Genomic DNA, 19,770 nt, shown 5'->3' with positions numbered 1-19,770 from the left:
GTAAATTACTGGCAACAGTGTTGCCAGTGTTTTACTGTACAATAAACTGGTAAGCTCTAACAGTGTCTAACTACAGATCTCTTATGAGATTTTGAAGAACCGTTTGAATAAATATCAAAAAACTGTTAAAGCTAGATCAAATTACTTTTCTGGCATCATCTCCAGAAACTGTCATAACTCTAGAGTACTTTTCTCTACTGTAAATGCTGTGCTTCACCCCACTGCTACTCCATCACTTCCTCCTTCTGTTGACATGTGTGAGAAGTTCTTAAACTTTTTTATTGGTAAGATTGATGGAATTAGATCTCAGATTTCATCTGTTAGCAATGATTGTATTGCTTCTGTTGACCCTCCTAGTCAATTTACCTGTTTTATGCCCGTTTCCCTGCAGCAGCTTAAAGATATAACATATGAAGCCCACCAGGTCTCCTGGCGATGTGTTTCCTTCTGCTCTGTTCAAGCAGGTACTTGATTCCATTGGCCCAAGTATTTTGTCAATTATGAACATCAGTTTGTCATCTGGTGTTGTTCCGGTTAGTTTTAAGCATGCGGTCATTCAGCCCCTTCTCAAAAAAAGCGGGTTAGACCCCTTTGAGATGAGCAGTTTTCGTCCCATTTCGAAATTGCCTTTTATATCTAAGATACTCGAAAAAATTGTGAATGCACCGTTTAATGACTTTTTAATGAGAAATTACATTTTTGATAGATTTCAGTCAGGTTTTAGAGCTGGCCACAGTACAGAATCTGCTCTTTTGAGGGTCTCTAATGACATCCTACGGGGAGTTGATTCTGGAAACCGTGTTGTTCTACTATTGTTAGATCTTACCGCAGCATTTGATACAGTTGATCACAATATTTGGTCCCACTTTAAATTAAGTGGCTTTAAGTACTATGTACTTACATCGAAAAATAAGTACAATGTACTTATTGTGTTCATGTTGTATTGTAAAACACTTTTGCTGCTATGAGGTGTGATACGGGTAAGGTTAGGGACAGGTGTGCTGGTATGGGTAAGTTTAAGGGTGGGTTAAGGTATAAGGGAAGGGTCAACAGTGTAATTACAAATGTAATTACATACATTAATTACAGCTGTAATTACATGCAGGTATTTTAAAAATATAAGTACAATGTAAAAACATGTATGTACACAATAAGTCCATTGTATCAAATTATTAATGTCAATGTAAGTACATAGTACTTAAAGCCACTTAATATAAAGTGGGACCCAATATTCTCATTGATCGTCTTAGGGATCAGGTTGGTATTCAGGGTCCAGCCCTGAAGTGGTTATCTTCCTATTTGAAAGATAGGACTTTTCGGTTCGTTTAGAGGATCATTCCTCTACTGTTGCCCGTCTTGTGTGTGGGGTTCCGCAGGGCTCTATACTGGGACCAATTTTATTTTCACTCTATATGCTCCCTCTGGGTTCTATATTTGAGAAATTTGGGATTCAGTATCATGTGTATACGGATGATTCTCAAATTTATTTACCACTGAAACATGGGCATAAATGTGTCATTCAGTCCCTGCATGCATGCTTGACTGAGGTTAGGTGCTGGCTGGCGACTAACTTTCTCCAATTAAATGAGGATAAGACTGAGATGATCTTATTTGGAAATAAGGGGTGTGTGGATGATGACTGCCTGGGATTGTTTCCTGGGAAAAAACTGTCTAGCGTGAGAAATCTTGGTGTCATTTTTGACTCTGAGATTTGACCGGCAAATCAATGCTGTTGTTAAGAATATTTTTTTCCATTTAAGATCAATATCTAAATTGAAGTCTATCCTCTATTTCGAAGACATGGAGAAGGTTGTTCATGCCTTCGTGTCATCCCGCTTGGACTACTGTAACGTGTTGTATCTGGGTGTGAGTCAGGCCTCTCTCTCCCGTCTGCAGCTTGTTCAGAACTCAGCTGCCAGACTTTTAACAGGTACTAAGAAGAGAGAGCATATTACTCCGGTATTAATGAAACTACATTGGTTACCGATACGATATAGAATCCATTAAAAAGCGTTGTTGTATGTTTTTAAGTCTCTGCATGGCCTAGCACCAGAGTACGTTACTGATTTAATCAGTCGCTGTCAATCCAGTAGATCGCTGCGTTCAAATGATCAATTGCTCCTCATGGTTCCACAATCTCGTTTGAAATGTAAAGGTGATCGAGCTTTCTCTGTTGCAGCTCCTAGGCTCTGGAATGACCTTCCTCTTTCTGTAAAATCTTCTCCTTCTTTGGGTGTTTTTCAGAGTGTGCTTAAAACATATTTGTTTTCTCAAACATATGAAAATGCTTTGTAAACTGTGTATGTTTGCATTGTTTTTATGTTCTTGTTTTTATTTATCTCTTTTATATTTTCTGTACAGCACTTTGGTTCCACTTGTGGTGTTGAAAGTGCTCTATAAATAAAGTTGAGTTGAGTTGAGTTGAGTGTGATCCATGTATTAGTTATTACAAATGATTCGTTTCACAACCTTTTCATGAACTTTTTGAAGTGTCAAAGTGTTAGTTGCGTGGACTGTCAATGGAGGGATAGAAATCTCTCTGATTTGATTAAAAATATCTTCATTTGTGTTTCGAAGATGACTGAAAGTCTTACGGGTTTGTAATGACATGAGGGTGAGTAAATCATGACAGAGTTTTCATTTTTGGGCGAACTAACCCTTTAAGGTTCCCCATCTTCCCCTGTATCTTGAGGATGTGGACAACAAAGTTGCATGAGCATATAGTGCGATCAGATGTTCAGAACACAGCATAGACTCGGCATGAAGCCTTTTCTTTCATAGTGTGTGAAAGATGAAGCATTTGCTGCAGATATGCTGATGATTCACCACTAAGTGTTGATAATGTTATTCCTCCATCTTCCTCCATCCCCTCCCCCTTCACTGCCTCTCAGAGCTCAGTTCAGTGTTGTGTGTAGGTGTTCATGTGTGGGTGAGCCCATATTCATTTCATGTTTGGATTTCAGCTTTTTCACTGGCAGGTACAAAGAAACCAAATTGTGAAATAATTAATAGTGTTTGGTCATGTTACACTGATTGATATAAATGTAAGCCACGAAAACAAAGGTACAAACATAATTGCTTATTATGACATGTGCAAAACACAGCATGTGTTAAAAAAGTTATCATACACTACAGTACATTTGTGAAATGTTGTTATCTAAAGACACAGATTATTCTTAAACATACTGTCCCATTTTTTAATTCCCAGTATGCTTTAAACATAGTACAGAGCCTACATTCTCCATTGATTGATCAGAAAGCATTACATAAGTTCTTTTGAATCACAGATTGAAAGCTCTTGTAAGAAACCGCTGTTTATAAAAATGGATAATGAAACGGGCTCCTCTCTGTTCCTGTGGCAGATATGAAGGATTTGTTGATTCAAATCATAATGTATAATAGTACGGACGTGGTGCAGTTCTGGAGGCTACAGAAAGATTCACAACCTTGAATTTTCACACCATTTACACCCCCGAGCAATGCTTTCATCCACTCACTCGCTCCATGGCTCGCTCGCTTTTTCCTCTTTCCTCTTCCATACTGTAATTATTATTCTCTTGTTCAAATTTATCCTAGAGCTCATGACTTTAAGTTCCTCCTGAATATTAAAAATGGTCTTAGTGCTCACAGATATTTTTGTCAAATGTATTTATCACTGTGACATTTCTGGGAAGTGCACATACTGCTAAAACAGCTCTCACTAATGTTCACACCGCATGCCATATTAGTGCCCACTTCCCGTTTCTTTTGTCAGGTCGTTCACACCTTTTAACTGATGAACAGGAGAAACTCCTGACCTGAACTGACCTGCGTGCGCGGCATCCTACATGTTATCATAGCCTCAACTCATTTAAGAATATCATTCAATCTTAACACTTTTTTTTAAATTAGAAATTAATTAACATTAATGAATGCATTTTTACTGCATTTACTAATTTAGTGTTGCAATACATGTATGTTAATGAATGTCAATTAATGCATTAACCTTGATTAACCTTGTTGCAAAGTCTTATTTATTAAATCACGTTTTTATATATAATAAAATAGCACTTTATTTTACAGTTCCGCATGTACATACCGTACTATGTACTTATCATAGTAATGACAATAACTGGGTAATAACTAGGTAGTAACCCTGAACCCCTAAACCTAACCTTGACCCATGTAGTTACCTTATATTACCAGTACTTGTTTGGGGGGTAATTACTCGTAGTGTAACCCCATTTTTACATCTGAACTGCTATTATCACTGTGTAGAGAATCACAACATTTGATATTGTAAATTAATCAAAATTCACCTTGAATGATTTTATGATTCAAGGTTAAATCAAGCATGCAGTTTTGACAAATGTAATGTTAGATGTGAAAACTACTGCATAAATTATGTCATTTATTGCTGTGTACATTTTTTATTTATTTAGATCACATTTAACAGCTGTTTTGATGAAGCCTTATTTCTCTTTTTCGTTGTGTGTGTGCTTTTTCCCTCAGGATTCTGGCCACTGCTGGTTCTCATATGAATATTCCCGTGGATCTGAGAACCCTTAGGGCTGTGCGTGTGTTAAGACCCCTCAAGCTAGTTTCGGGAATCCCCAGTAAGTTACTCAACCTATTCCCACTACATATATTAATCTAAATCAAGGCAGTTTAAACCTGCTCCTGAAGGGCCGCTGTCCTGCAGAGTTTAGCTCTAACTTGCCTCAACACGCCTACCTGGAAGTCTCTAGTAGTAAGACATTGATTTAACTGGTTCAGGTGTGTTTAGTTGGAGTTGGAGATAAAAGTAAAAGTTTACTTTAAGTAAAACCACTTATTGGCAAGAAGTACTTTGTACTAATCCATTTGAATTCCACCAGGTTTACAGATAGTTCTGAAGTCCATTATGAAAGCGATGGTGCCCCTGCTGCAAATCGGTCTTCTGCTCTTCTTTGCCATCCTGATGTTCGCTATCATCGGTCTGGAGTTTTACAGTGGCAAATTACACCACACTTGCCTGCCCTATCCAGATATACTCGGTATGGAGAATCTTTTTGGTATTTAACTCAAAGTGAAACAGGAGTGCTGGACAGTTGTAATATGGCAAACACAATACATCTGCTATGAAGTATGTAATTTGAAATCTTTGATCTTGGTTGCTGAGTTCTACAGAAAGGTTTTTAAATTGTGCGATCAAGTCCCCCTGGGAAGTTTGTTTTTACGAGTTTGTAATTGGTAATCAGGATGTCAAGTGTGTTCAAGTCACTTTGGTCGAAGCAAAATGGCTATGTACTTTTTTTTTTCTTTTTTTTTTACTAAATATTCAGTATGATTTTTTAAATTACTTCTAAAAAAATGAAGAAGGAATGCGCATCAGGTATGTTTTTGCTTTTTTCTACGTTTTTATTAAACTTTTGAAGGTGCTGTACATTTAATCTATATATATAGTGTTTATACACAATATATTTAAATCTAATTAATTACATGATATGACGACTAATTGATCTAATTAATCTAATTAATCGTTTTTAATCACACATGAATATTGGCTGAGAAATTAGCCCAAAAAATATCAATTAAAGTCATTATTATGTTAGATGAGCATTTAAATTTTTATTTATTTATTTATGACTGAACATAAGCCTATCACGTATACATGGCCATGACATACATACATACATACATACATACAATGTTGCCAGCCAGTGAGAGAAGTCTGTCATGTAGTACAGAGGTTGCAGGGGTGGCCAGATATTTGCAAGCCAAGGAAGAAAGTTTAACATGAGCCCCTGTATGAGTTGTAGAGCACACTATATTGTAATTATCCGTCTCAATACTGCGCTGAGCTCCGTTGTGATGTAGAGCATTGCTAGGCTCAATTTCCTCCTCTGATTCTGAGGCCACGTCTGCATTAATCCAGGTAGATTTAAAACGGCGTTTCGTTTCTAAATTCTCTCCGTCCACACTAGCGTTTCTCATCCACACTGAAGCTAAATGAATCATTAACCTTACTGCGCATGCGTAAAACCTCATAAAAGCTCAGTGAGATGATACAGACGGAACAGACATAATAAAGTTCTCATGCTATTCTTCTGGCAGGATCAGTTTATTTAGCTAAATATCTCAGCATTCACTGATGCGTCCAGGTCGCACTCACTCATGTTTGGTCTAAAACGCTAAAACTGCTCTCATGTTTTGCTGCAGGACAGCAATTGTGAGTAAATGTAAAAGTTTTATTAACGTTACGGTGGTATGAAACAGGCTGGGTCGAGAACCCTGGTTACCAGTCACCATGGTTTCTATAAAAGTAAAAAAGGAAACCAAGGGTAGCGCGGATATGACGTCATTGGCAGGCGACGCACAGACAAGGTCCGTAACACTGGTTAAAATTGCTGATTTCTCTGGAATTAACCATTGTTGGAAACGTTTGATGTACTCGCCAACACTGATTTTTACTGCCTTATGGTGAGTGTCAATTTTATGCCCTGGTTGTGGATTCTTAAGGCTGGCCCACACCGGTTCCCTCTCTCGCATTGATAGGCACTTCAAGTCCTTTAAACGTGGTTCAGGGGCTGAAGCCAGTTTCAGCCATTCATTGTTCATGTCGTCTTTCTTGAAGGTAGTCTTAAACCTTACCATACACAGTAGGCTGGATCCTCATCAGAGACCTTCATTGTGATGATGAGGTGCAGCCAGCATCACCGAGCATGAGATATAAGCCTCAATCCGAGGAGTTTAGTTACATACCTGAAGTAGAAGATAATTAAATATGAACAATAAATAAAATTGATGGTTAAAAAATTAAATAAATAAATAAATAATTTTATCAGTGGTTTCATCTGGATGAGTTTTAAGTTGTAGATTTCCCTTCAGAGAGCCAAGCAGATTGTTTTCATTTTGCATCACGCTCATCACTAAGCTAACACTCGCAATGTTAAAAATAATGTACAGCGGGGCTGACACGCCCCCAACTCATCTAATACAATGAAGTATTAGAGTTTCCCCACTTGTAATTACGACTTTGTAGTGGGGTTCATGTGTGTTTAACTTGTTAAAATGATCTTTCCGACATGACTTGAACACACCATGAGCCAATCATCTAAATCTAACAGCCATGTGACATTTCACTTAACTCTTTCCCCGCCAGCGGTTTTTTATTTTTTATGATTTTCACAAAATTGTATGTTTTATTTTTTGTATGAATATCTGACCATGCAATGTATCAAAAGAAAGAACAGAGCCCCTGATTCTAATTCTAATTTAATGCATTATTTTTTTATCTAGTCTTGAATGTGGGTACAATTCATAAAAAAAGCATAAAGCTTTTTTGAGCAAAAAGCTGAGAAAAATTAGTTTTCGTCATAGATAACATCCAGATCGGATTCAGAACGATGATCAAAACACAGATGGAGTAGATCGAGTCCATCAACACCCCAAAACTTCACAGTCCTAAAGCTCGTCCTAGGTCAACCTTTCAGTAACATTAGGCAATTTTGATTTATACGCCGTTAAATGTTGATGATCGCGTTATTTTACATATGATATCGCTGGTTTCTGCTTCTTCATCACCTGTGTTTTGATCAGGAGATTCAGTACTCTTTCAGAAGATGTGTAATAGCACCCCCTACCATATAACAGTGAAAGCACGGAAAGACAAAAAAAAATTGTCAATGGCAGGGAAGCCTTGTTTCATAAATGACGGATATTTCTCTCAGTGGAGGGGAAAGAGTTAAGGGCCTCTGGAAAGTAATGTCATGACAACTGTGATTGGCAGAAGGCACAAGCAGAATGCTTACAATCCCAAGCCCTTCATTAGCATCTATCCTGAGCTGTGACATCAAAGGCAGCAGATAAGGACATATATAGATCTATTTCACACTCCAAAGAAGATCCAGAATGAGTACAAGATCTAATATTACAAGCAATATTATTTCGTGAGAATACACAGTCTCTGCTGGGATCTTTCTCCATTGATGGCCTTTCAGAAATGTCTATCAAGGCCATGATTAACAGTAAACTGTTTGACTGTAATTGAGGTGAAATCTAGGGTGTTTCTCAAATGGAAAGCTGCGTCCTAGTAAGGCTGCAAAACTAGGCTTCCACCACGTCATCAAGCTCCTTCGAAGCCAGTCTCAACTTTAAGCATCCTAGGAAGGCAGCCTTCATTTCGCACCTTTCATTCAGCGTATTTTGAAGGATGCATCAAGTGTATCCTTCGTGTACTCCAGTCACCCACAATCATCTGAACGAATTCCAATCCACGAAAAGGAATTTACAGAAAATGAGTTGGTACTGAGCTCATCACATTTCATTATGTACTGGAAGACAAGATGAAGGTGCACGTTTTCTTTTGTTTAGTTGTAAATTAACTGCTGATGGCAGGCCCGGATTGGCTAATCGGGAGCACCGGGTGAATTCCCAGTGGGCCGTTCTGTTTTATTGGTTTGGTTTATTGGTTGAATGCTTTCCTATATAGGCTCCAGTCACAGCGCAGCGACACAATTTTTTTATTATTTTCAGTCGGCGCTGAAAAGGCCTGAATAATAATAAAAATATAGCCAAATAGCCTACGAGTCAGGGCCATACCCACCATTGAGGTCTCTGAAGTCCAGACCTCGCTAATTTTTCTGAGTGTATAATGAACGTTGTGAAATAATTGCCTAATATTAACTCTAATTTAGTGCTGCAATGATTCGCATATCGCGACGATAACCGACCTCCTCATCTGAGCTGCTTCAGCACTCAAACACCGCTCGTCAGCAATGGCAAAATGTTTGAGATGACCGATCAAAGCAAGCAGGATTTATGTTCACAGAAGCGCGAGCCGTGGCCGCGCGTGAATCCCAACACGACGCTTCACGAGATAAGATGCAAATGACTAAACTAAACGGCTGTTTTACGATAGAAGTTTTAAACGACTGACATTAATAATCGAAGAATGACAGATGGAGATGAGAGAGGAGAGCAGGTAGAGGAATAGCCTATTGCATACTGTGCCCAGAATGAGAATAACTTTATTACAATGGATTCCATTGTAATAAACACAGATATACATAGCCTATGTTCTTTGACAATGACAGTGGGAAAATAATATGCCCCCGAACCCCCTAGCCAGATCACTTTTGGGACCTTTGTATTTATAAAACCCTGTGTACGGCTATTGCACTGAATAGAAAATTATATATTTTTTTAAAATACAATGAATTACAAGGCTGTAAAGAACAGTGCACTATTGCAGACTTATATACTGAGGGTTTAATTACATTATCTTAATATAATCAGTTGGGAACTAAAGTGGGCCAGTCTAAGGCATGAAACTCCAGGGCTGAAAATGAGTCCCACTCCGGCCCTGCCACACACGCACATGTAACGATGGAACCCCCCGGGAGACCACAGCCTTGTTATTCACTGTTGGGGACAATTGCTTTTAAAAGTAGTGTTTTACAATATTGTGTTACTCATTTAAAAAAATAACTAATTGCGTTACGTAGTTACTATTTATGGAAAGTAATGTATATATGAAAAGTTTTTCTCTGAAGCGCAAGTATTAAAAGTAACTTTGTGGCCGGATCTCGACGCAAAATCTAAAATGTGTTGGTCTGAAGTAGCTTCATTACTCATAGGTGTGGTTTGGGCGTAACGTGCAATAAACCAATCGGAGCGTCCTCTCACATTCCCTTTAAGAGCAGATGCGCTTGTTCCATGGCGGATTGCTATTATAACAGCGGGTTTGCCAGGCGCACGCAACTAACGTTGATTTCGCAGTCTTCAGAATTTTGTTTCCTGGTTCTTGATGGACAACCCACTTTGTCAGATGTCCTTATATACCGATGTGTCTCGCCACTATTGATCAAACAGGTTTGATCCGTCATTACTACAATTAGCCTGAATAATTTGGGTAAATGTGTAAGCTAGAATTATGCCTATTTTTTCACATCTTCATGGACACCACAATGATCTCCCTCGTGTGGTAATATTTTTCCTTGTAATTATGTATGGTTTCCAAAAATATGAACTGCTGCGTCTGTGTATTGTTTCAGCAAAGTGTATGTACGTTGTACACATGCTACATTATGGCCAAGCATGCGCCCTTAAAATAGCATGACTTTAGACTAGGTTTTTCCTGGTCTGTGGCGGAATTGTTTTCTGAAACTGCTCAATAGCACCAGGGAACGTTTGCTCCTCCTCTTTTCGCTGAACCGTTATGAAATAAACCAATACATCATAAATTATGCACATCATAAATAAATGTCATAAATATGTCATAAACATGACATAGCAGATAAATGATCAAACTTAAGAAACCACTTAGCTTTACGGGCTGACATTACATTAAACTTTCATGTGGTTGGTTTTGACATTGACTGTCATGAGGCCATTATAACTGTGTCAGGAATTATTCTTCTTGACCTCAACTACAGTGGTACAAATTAGGTGAAAATGTGTCATGTCAGTCTTATGCACACTCCTTCAAGTAAAGTGCTACCAAATATTTTTCCAAAATTAATTGTAATAGTATTTTAGTGCTGTGATCGCGGGGACGGAAACATTTTTGGTTTTGCCATGCCATTGGACGGTCTCATTCTACCATTTAATGTTGAGGAGGATTCTTGTATAGAAACCTCCGAAGAACTGGTCTATCAATGCATTCTCATCCTAGGGCATCATATACTGACACTTTTGACATTTCTTCTACATCCAACGCACATGGCACCCTTTAGCGTCAATATGAGACGCACAGAGCTTTGTTCGGTTATGGTTGGGTTTAGGTCTGGGGTAGGGTTAGGGTTAGACCGCTAGGAGGCGCCTTCTGGCCCATATCTATCTGCATCTCATATTGACACTAAAAGGGTGCCATGTGCGTTGGATGTAGACGAAATGTCAAAAGCGTCAGTATATGACGCCTTGGGATAAGATCAGGCTGGGTCTATTAAGGGCCTTCACTAGGATGCAGCATTTGAGAAACACCCCTAAATGTAGTCTGTCATAGCAGACACTGCCCCCTTCTGACTAGGAGGATGGCATCCTACACAATTCTAAAGCTCTAACTTTAAAGTCTGCCTTGGTGATTTTAATGTACAGTAAACAAATTTATTTTTAACTGTAAAGCAAACAAAGTGAGCATCACTAATATAATGCTTTCACCAATATATTGTGTTCATCTACCTAATGTTTGATAAAAAAATATATAACACTGTTGTTTATCAAAAAGACTACAGGAGCATAACGTTTCTGCGATCTTTAGATTTGCTATATTTGTGTAGTCACTGAATGCATCATGTAATGTTCCTCTCACTGTTCCTTCAGATAATGAGACCGTGGACTCTTCTGAGGTTGAGTTTGCGTGTGGAGTGAGGAAGTGCCCTGATAAATACACCTGCATTGGCTCATGGATTGGGCCCAATGATGGCATCACTCAGTTTGATAACATCTTGTTTGCAGTACTAACAGTATTTCAGTGCATTACCATGGAGGGATGGACTGCAGTCCTCTACAATGTGAGTTCATGCTGTTTTATAGTTGACTGATTGGCTAATGTTTACATACTCAATACTTTCTCTTTATGAATCCTCATTAACCTATACCAACTTAATATATGGTTTTGCAGTGCTTGCAGTGATTTCTATATAACAATATGTCAAGATCTTGTCTTCAACTGAATATCTTTGCTTAATGTGACTCATTTATGCAGGATTTTGCTCCTTTAAGGAGAAAACAAAGTAAATAGCATTGAAATCATACTGTAAATGTCTATATTGCACTTATTCAAACATAATGTTTACTTTGCAGACTGGAAAGATTTATTGGATTGTAAATAATAATAAAAAAAACATACACTTAGCCTAAACCATAATCTTCAGGTGATTATTTTCTACTCAGGTTTTCCTTTATTCGTTGATTATTGTTATTTTTCCACAGACTAATGATGCTTTAGGATCCACATGGAATTGGGTATATTTCATTCCTCTCATCATTATCGGCTCGTTTTTTGTGCTCAACCTTGTTTTGGGTGTCCTTTCTGGGTAAGAAATTCACAAATACTTCCCAAAAATTGGAATCCTGTCATTATCTATTTATGCTCATGTTGTTTCAACCCTGATTTAATTTTTTGCTATGAAACACAAAAGGAGAATTTTAACAATGCACCGTGTTTTGTTGTTGTTGTTGTTGTTGTTTGTACTTAAAAAAACAATTACATTGAATGAGGACTGTAACTTTCAAGCATCAAAAGTAGGCAAAAGCTTATTAAAGTATTATGTGTGTGGAACAGACCAAAATTTTACTCAAGTTAGCTCAAGAACCGAATCAGTCTGATTTGTGATTGGTGTTGTAAACTGGATCAAATTTGTTCTTTAATCAACATCACTATTTCTTTTATGCACAATAAAATATGTCCAAGGAGAGCTATAGTGGATGTCAGGATTTTTTGTGAATAAAGTTTAACTTATAGCTTCTGAATGTGTGTATAAAATGCACAAGTCATGTTAACTATTTTTATTATACTTTTTAGATATTTGTTTGGTGCTTTTGCATGATTTTTTGAGTCTTGAAAGCTCCAGTCCCATTTCATTGTAATTGCATGGAAAAATGTATTTGTGTACTACAGAAAGAAATCGATGATCGATTTTTCATTATTTTGTCAACTAATCTTTAATCTTATTTATTCTTATCCAATAATTTCAGGGTTTGATATGCAAAAACTAATGATTATTAGTTTTGTAGTTTTCACTGAATGAGAGCATGATTGCCTTCTGGTGAGCCTGCAGTCGTGGGTGGGCTGAAAACACACACTCTGGATGATTGGTTCACTAGGGATTGATTACTGTACTCTTTGCCTCGTTCAGCCTCCACAGTGTTTCTTAGCTGTTCATGCCCTTTATAGATTGTAAAAGGTCAGAGCTTATAAAGCACTTAATTGATGTCCAATCTATTGATCATTTACTGAATTATTGTGTGAATCTGTGTAATGACACTTAATTCCCTAAATATTTCTGTAGGGAGTTTGCTAAAGAGAGAGAGAGGGTGGAGAACAGACGTGCCTTCATGAAGCTTAGACGACAGCAACAGGTGGAGAGAGAACTCAACGGCTACCGGGCCTGGATAGACAGAGCAGGTACAAGTCAGAAGCATGCATTCATTTATATACTAAATATAGCTGGTTTTGCAATATTGTTGTTCAGACTTGGATTTTTTAGAATGCTGTCAAAAAGTGGATTTGAGGACTTGGTTTCTGCAAAAATGATCTTGTTGTAATGTTAAGCAATAGTACAAAGTGGAACAACTGTTGTCAGATAAATGAGTCAGGATGGATACTGGTGTTGGTTTTGCTTTGTTAAAGGGGTAGTTCACTTTGAAATTAAATTTTGGTATGTTTTAGCTTACCTCAAGGGCATCCAAGATGTAGGTGTCTTTTTTTCCGCAGTAGTTTCAATTTTGATATTTTTAGGTCAAACCGTTTTTGTCTGACAGTCATATCATGCAGGTCCACGGTCACTGTCTCAAAGAGCATACACAGAGTCCAAATGAAAACAATTCCCCATCGTCCAAATTAAACAATTCCCCATCGTAAGTACACATTGATGGCCTAAGACACGAAACGGGCGGTTTGTGTGAGAAAAAGAACGGTATTTATATAGTTTTTACCTCTTGTAACACAGCCAGGTCCAAGCGATCTGAGGGCGCGAGCGCTTCCTTCTGTGTGACGTGTGCGCAGACTGGTGCATAGAAATATATACACTAGTTGTCGCATTAAAGACACTCGTTCCAATGAACTGCCATAGCCAAGGCGACATCTAGTTTATACATCTATGCACCAGCCTTTAATTTCAAAGTGAACTATCCCTTTAAGTGTTCGCATTGGTTGGTCGGTTAGTCTCGTTTCATTCATGTTGATCGCGGATGTGTATTTATTCATGTCGGCAAATTTTGTTATCAATTTCAGCATAGAGTTTGTATGTTTAACACTCATGTTTTTTTGTCATATGTTGTGTATACTGTATGTTAGGGGTGGGAAACAAGCCTGCAATACCTGGCATTGGATTCGTCAAAGCATTGATTTGTTTTAATAATTTGATTTGTGGCAAGATGTTCTCACTACTCACTTCACATATGGATGCTCGGCCAGGACCCCATTGGCATCACTTTTTAACGCACAGGGTAACCCTTTAAAGTCCGCGTGAACCGGAAGTTGCAAACGACTTTTCTCAAGTGTTGTGACGCATTTCCGAGTGAAACGGAATATTGAACAGAGGGCAGGGTTTCACTTCAGCGCTCCTCCTCTCCATCTCTCGCCCATAGCAGAGTAACGGTTCGAGTGGAGTGGTTAAGCGATTAACCAACCCAAGCCGTCAAGCCTATGTCATCAGAAAAATAACCATTCCAGACCCGAAAGTAACTTTTCAAACTTTGATTAAAGATAACTTCGGCAAACAAATGTTTTCTGTGTATTAACTTGCACGGATTAATTGTTCACCACAAGACTAGTAATATCCGCTAACAAAGTAAATAGGTCAATTTTGATTTCATGCCGACTTTAAGAGTCTTTTTTCCCCATATGCATATGTGACGATTTTGGAGTGGGAACTAAGAGTTGCTAAGAGCTTAAAAAGGCTTGTCAACAATGAATTGATGACAAAAAAAGTTATCTGAGAAGTGTGGGAGAAGTTGTGGGTATACAGTGAGGAAATGTGGTTGTGTTTCCTCAAGTGATTTTTCGATGCCGCTGATGCAGTAATATCTGCTAGCGGGACACCGTAGATGTGACCGTAGCTTCATTCATGATGCTTCGCTGGCTAATTATTTACTAGCAAAGCTAAATGTTCAAACTTGGATGGCTATTATGCTACTAGAATATTTCCAGTACACTCTTAAAATTGCTAAGACTTCTGTGGTATTACTCGTTTTGAATGCAATTTTATTTGTATTTTTTTTGCTTTGTAAAACCATTTCAGCCAGGCTAGCAAAGTTTCATGTCTTTACCCAGGTTCAGTGACAGACTGAGCTCTGATTGTGTACTACACCTACACCACTCTTTTCACATTTCACCCTGCCACCCACCACCTGAACACAACATTCAGGTGAACATGAGTGTGTGTGAAGCTGCTCATTCTCCCACGCAGAGAAGGGTCAACCAAAAGGTGACACTGACTCACTGACTGGAGTGTTTGTGTGTGTGCCTGTCTGTGCTCAGAATAGTTGATGCCTCTACAGTACAGCAGATCACTTTTAAGAGGCCTACAAAGTGTCATTTTTTTCACGAAGCAAAATTAATTGACCAATAATCGATTTAATTATGTAAATTCATGTTAATAAGTTATATTGATTATCTCTCTCTCACTCTCTCTCTCTGTTACAGAGGAAGTAATGCTCGCAGAAGAAAACAAGAATTCTGGGAGGTCAGCGTTAGATGGTATGAATTTCATTTTAACAGAGCTGCACAAAAATAAATGTGTTGTCTTGTGTATGGAGAGTTTGGGTTTTAAACCAGTTTTAAACCTAAAATGCAAGACTTTTACATGAAATTCCAAAAAATCTACTTTGAAAGCTCATATTTAAAGACTGCTGTTATTGATTAAATTTGATATTAATAATCATACATGTATATCATGTAGAAGAGTTTAGCCCAATGTAATCTTTCTTGTGACTTCTCTGCAGAGCCTCAATAAAAATAAATAATACCTATTTTCAGACAGTAATAATTTGGGATGGAGATTATTTTTGCTAATGGCAGCCACAATAAATGCTTCCAGACACTAACCACATATTTATATTTACTTGGATCGCTATACCTTTATGATAAGAAACATGAGGCCTACAAGTGGTGCTGCCATTTAATCCTTTTAATTTTAGTTTTGAAACGAGCCACTAGCAAGAAAAATGCGAGGCGTCGAGGACCAGGGGAGGAGAAATATTCTGAAATCTCTACAGTTGGTAAGTAAAATGTAAAGGCCATCTCTTTTTTTCATCCACATTAAGACTTGACTTGTTTTGCTTTTTGTAATCAGCCTTTATGTTTGAGGTACCACTCAGAATTTCTCTGTCTGAAGGGAAGGAAACATCTACAATTAACACACATTCCATAAATTCATCTCCATTTTTCAGGCTTTTGACATACCACCATTGATATTCTGATAGAAAACAAACAGCACATTTCAAATGACATTGATTCTGTGAGACTATGTATTTCTTTTTTCTTTTGCGTGTCAGGTGGGCCCCGACCAAGGGTTGGTATACGAACAGCAAGGCGAGGTCCTGCTGCTTACATGCGGCGCAAGGAACGCATGTTGAGAATCTCTATTCGTCGCATGGTTAAAACCGACAGCTTCTATTGGATAGTCCTCAGCCTGGTGGGTCTCAACACCATCTGTGTTTCCATCGTTCATCACAATCAACCGGAATGGCTCACTGTTATTCAATGTAAGTGTCTATTTCCCCCTAATACTGTAACTAATACCGCTTCTACTGAAAGTAATAATAATCCTGATAAAGTTTCTGAGACTGTGTAGGCAATTTTATTAACTTTATTACTAAGATTAAAATATTTAAAAGCTTTTAAGTATAAATAAATAATTGCTGATCAAATATCTAAAGTCTAATAATCTTAATTATTCTCATATTTGCACCAGGTTAGCATGAGAGGACATAAATAATAATACATACAAACATTTTTTTCAAGTTATGACCTCCCAAATAGTAATGGGGTATTTTCACTCATGTTTATACAGCTTTACAGCTCTATACACAGTTTGTAAATTGACTTTATGGACTGGATTATCCCAACACTCGAAAGACTAGTTGATCAGCTACACAGCAACGGGCTCACAAATTCTGCTATGTTTAAATATCCATTGAATTGTTTGGTTGACAACATCCCCGACTTCAGACAAGAATGCCTTCTTCCCCTTTAGAACAAAACAAATAGTCTAGTAAAAAGGAAGGGTGTGTGTGTGTATGCATCCAACAAAGTTCAATCTACAAACTGCAACTCCTCTGAATCTTTGCAACCCATCTGAATCAGCAGAATATTTAGTTACACTTTATTTCGATAGTCCACTTTAGACATTCTACTAACTATAATTAACTTTTCAACTACGTGTGTGTGTGTGTGTGTGTGTGTGTGTGTGTGTGTGTGTGCGTGCGTGCGTGCGTGTGTGTGTGTGTACTCCATTGACCGTGAGCTAACTGGTACATTTTCAAGGGATGAACCCATACAAAGCAAGGCAAGGCAAGGCAAGTTTATTTATATAGCACATTTCATACACAGTGGTAATTCAAAGTGCTTTACATAGAAGAAATTGAAATAATTACATAAATAATAAAAGAAATAAGAATAATTAAAACAGTTTAGAAAATAAAATACAGTGCAAACAGTCGGACGAACAGTGGCACAGTGCTCATTCAGTAAATCCAAAGCTAAGCAGTGGTAATTCAAAGTGCTTTACATAGAAGAAATTAAAATAATCAGAAGAAATAAGAATAATTAAAACCCTATCTGAGATGGAAGTGATTGAGCAGGTTTGCGGTGCCACTGGACCTACAATCCAGGGACGTCCTCTGGATAGTCCCTCTGGATGTCCTCTGGATACAGCATCCATACTCCTCCTGACCTGGAGAGGACAGTGGGGGCTTTGCTCTGGACAGTTTGGTTTCTGCTCGAAAGGAATAAGGATCACAAAAGTAGAGAAGTTCATGCTGATGTGCCTGCTGTTCTTGAAGGATGAGGATAAGAAGTTGATCTGTGCGAAAAACAGGGTAACTGAGTGTTACCACCAAGGGGACCCAACAATTAGTGCAATAAAATTTAGGCACATACGCAAAGGATGAGCACAGGTTACAAATATTTAGGCTTCACATGCCACCGCGCCCCCTGCTGAAGCTGAAATTTACATCATAAGAACTTTGCGTGAGACATAGCAGCAAACAGAAAACCAGAGCATATTTTTGGATTAAAAGTTCAGTAAACTACCAGCCTGCTATTTAACAGACACTAAGAGGAAATTGTTATACTAGCAGGTAAATTCAATCTCAACAGTTTCACAAAAGGTTCCCCATACTTCCATAAGCATGTCTCTATCCCTTCTCCAGGCATCTTTGATCACGTCTACACCAACATATGAAACCAACGCTCAGCATTTCCCCGCCCCCACCTCATGAGCTCAGACCTCTCTTCTGCACTGCATCGTTTCAGACACAAAAACAGTCATGGCATCCATCCAAATGTGGAATAGCCTCACCAGTGATTAGTGGACTTGGAGGAGTATGAATTGTTGATAATTTGTCAAATTAAAAGATGTTAAAAAAAATTTGTTTTGCAAATTTTGCTCCTTCAGTATTTGTAGATTATTATTTCACATGTTACTATGGTATACTGGAATACAATTATATGCATTTAACAAGTTTTAAAGTTATTTTATAAGCAAAAACATTCAATATGACCAAATAGTCAATGTTTACAGTGTTCACCCTTCTTCTTCATAACCTCTGCAGTTTACTCTGGGCCAAATTCTGACTGAAGCCTATCCATTTTTGCCTCATTAGTGCTTGGAGTTGATCACAATTTGTGGGATTCTGCTTGTTCACTCGATTTTATAGGATTGATCACAGGTTCTCAATGCCACTGATCCAAAATTTCAATGTAATGATCTCCTAGCCACTCTTGCTTGTGACATGGGGCTCCATCACGCTGAGAAATGCATAGAGCATCACCAAAATGCTCCTGAGTCATTGGGAGAAGTTGAACTTGCAGGACGTCTTGATGCTGTTCTTTATTCATGTCTTCATCAGAGAAAGTAACTTTTCTGCTGTCCAATCCTTGTACTTCCTGCAGAATTTTAGTTTGTCCTTGATGTTTTTCTCAAAGAGAAGTGGCTTGTTTGCTGCCCTTCTTGACACCAGGCTGTTGTCCAAAAGTCTTGGCCTCACTGTGCGTGTCACACAAGGTTGAAGGAAGAACAAAAAGATGATGATCAAGTTTCAAAAGCCTTTAATAATTCACTTCGAAGGCAATCCAAACAGGCAGGGAAGCAAAACACAACCTCTAACATAGACGTGACCGGAAAAAATTTAACACTGAAAAGACTGCAACTTAAATTCAAAGTAAATAAGGGAAATAATGACAAACATCTGTGATGATAAATTAATCTCCATGACAACTAAAGAGTGGTGGGAAACTGAACAAAGGAATACATGTGACTAAAAATAAATAAAAGTCCATGAAAACGAAACTAACTAAACAGAACCTTGACATTACGCCGCCTCCCGGAAGGCACAACCTCACGCGTGAAGAGGAGGCTTAGGAGGAGGATGAGGAGATGGCAAAGGGATGGTAAGCATGGTAGGCAGAGGGATGGAGAGAGCAGGCAGACAGACTGACCAATAAGACTAGGGAGGAGCCAATGAATGAAGCATCCAGGGAGGCGATGACGGGAGGAATGGACAGGCGGGGACGATCCAGAGTACAGCGGGAAAGACAGCCCACGGTGGAGCCGAGGGAGGGAGGAGCCAAGGTGTTGCTGTGGCTGACGACATCTTGGTGACGACCAATGGAGTAGCCGATGGACTTGAGAGACACTGATGGCACTGAAGACCTAGGCGGACGAGCGTCGGAGACAGAGTGCTCAAAGACTGAGGCTTAACCGGTGTGAGAGAGGTGGAGCCGGAGGATCCTGCTGAAGCCTTAGGGGTGGATAGTCCAAGCGCAGCAGAAGGCTTGCAAGTCCGGGGTGGACGTTGAGTGATAATCCGGCTGTGAGATGTCTGCAAGGTGGAGCTGAACGTTGATGTTACCATCGACAT

At 38.6% G+C, this 19,770-nt stretch overlaps 2 protein-coding genes across 2 annotated transcripts in view; one reads left to right on the top strand and one right to left on the bottom strand.

Annotated features, from left to right (window-relative positions):
- LOC306998452 (uncharacterized protein) overlaps positions 1 to 19,770 on the bottom strand; it is a 460,366-nt gene that overhangs the window by 359,381 nt on the left and 81,215 nt on the right. The window lies entirely within an intron of this gene.
- cacna1eb (calcium channel, voltage-dependent, R type, alpha 1E subunit b) overlaps positions 1 to 19,770 on the top strand; it is a 138,182-nt gene that overhangs the window by 49,537 nt on the left and 68,875 nt on the right. Inside the window, exons 4-11 of the mRNA XM_079614372.1 lie at positions 4,492 to 4,595; positions 4,857 to 5,015; positions 11,284 to 11,474; positions 11,896 to 11,999; positions 12,975 to 13,090; positions 15,332 to 15,385; positions 15,826 to 15,906; positions 16,183 to 16,392. Coding sequence (XP_079470498.1) covers positions 4,492 to 4,595; positions 4,857 to 5,015; positions 11,284 to 11,474; positions 11,896 to 11,999; positions 12,975 to 13,090; positions 15,332 to 15,385; positions 15,826 to 15,906; positions 16,183 to 16,392 — 1,019 coding nt within the window. The remainder of the gene's footprint in view (positions 1 to 4,491; positions 4,596 to 4,856; positions 5,016 to 11,283; positions 11,475 to 11,895; positions 12,000 to 12,974; positions 13,091 to 15,331; positions 15,386 to 15,825; positions 15,907 to 16,182; positions 16,393 to 19,770) is intronic.

Source organism: Phoxinus phoxinus (assembly GCF_949152265.1).
Source record: "Phoxinus phoxinus genome assembly, chromosome: 5".
Classification (NCBI taxonomy): domain Eukaryota; kingdom Metazoa; phylum Chordata; class Actinopteri; order Cypriniformes; family Leuciscidae; genus Phoxinus; species Phoxinus phoxinus.
The sequence above is the reverse complement of the archived record's forward strand: the minus strand, read 5'-3'. Positions and strand labels throughout refer to the sequence as shown.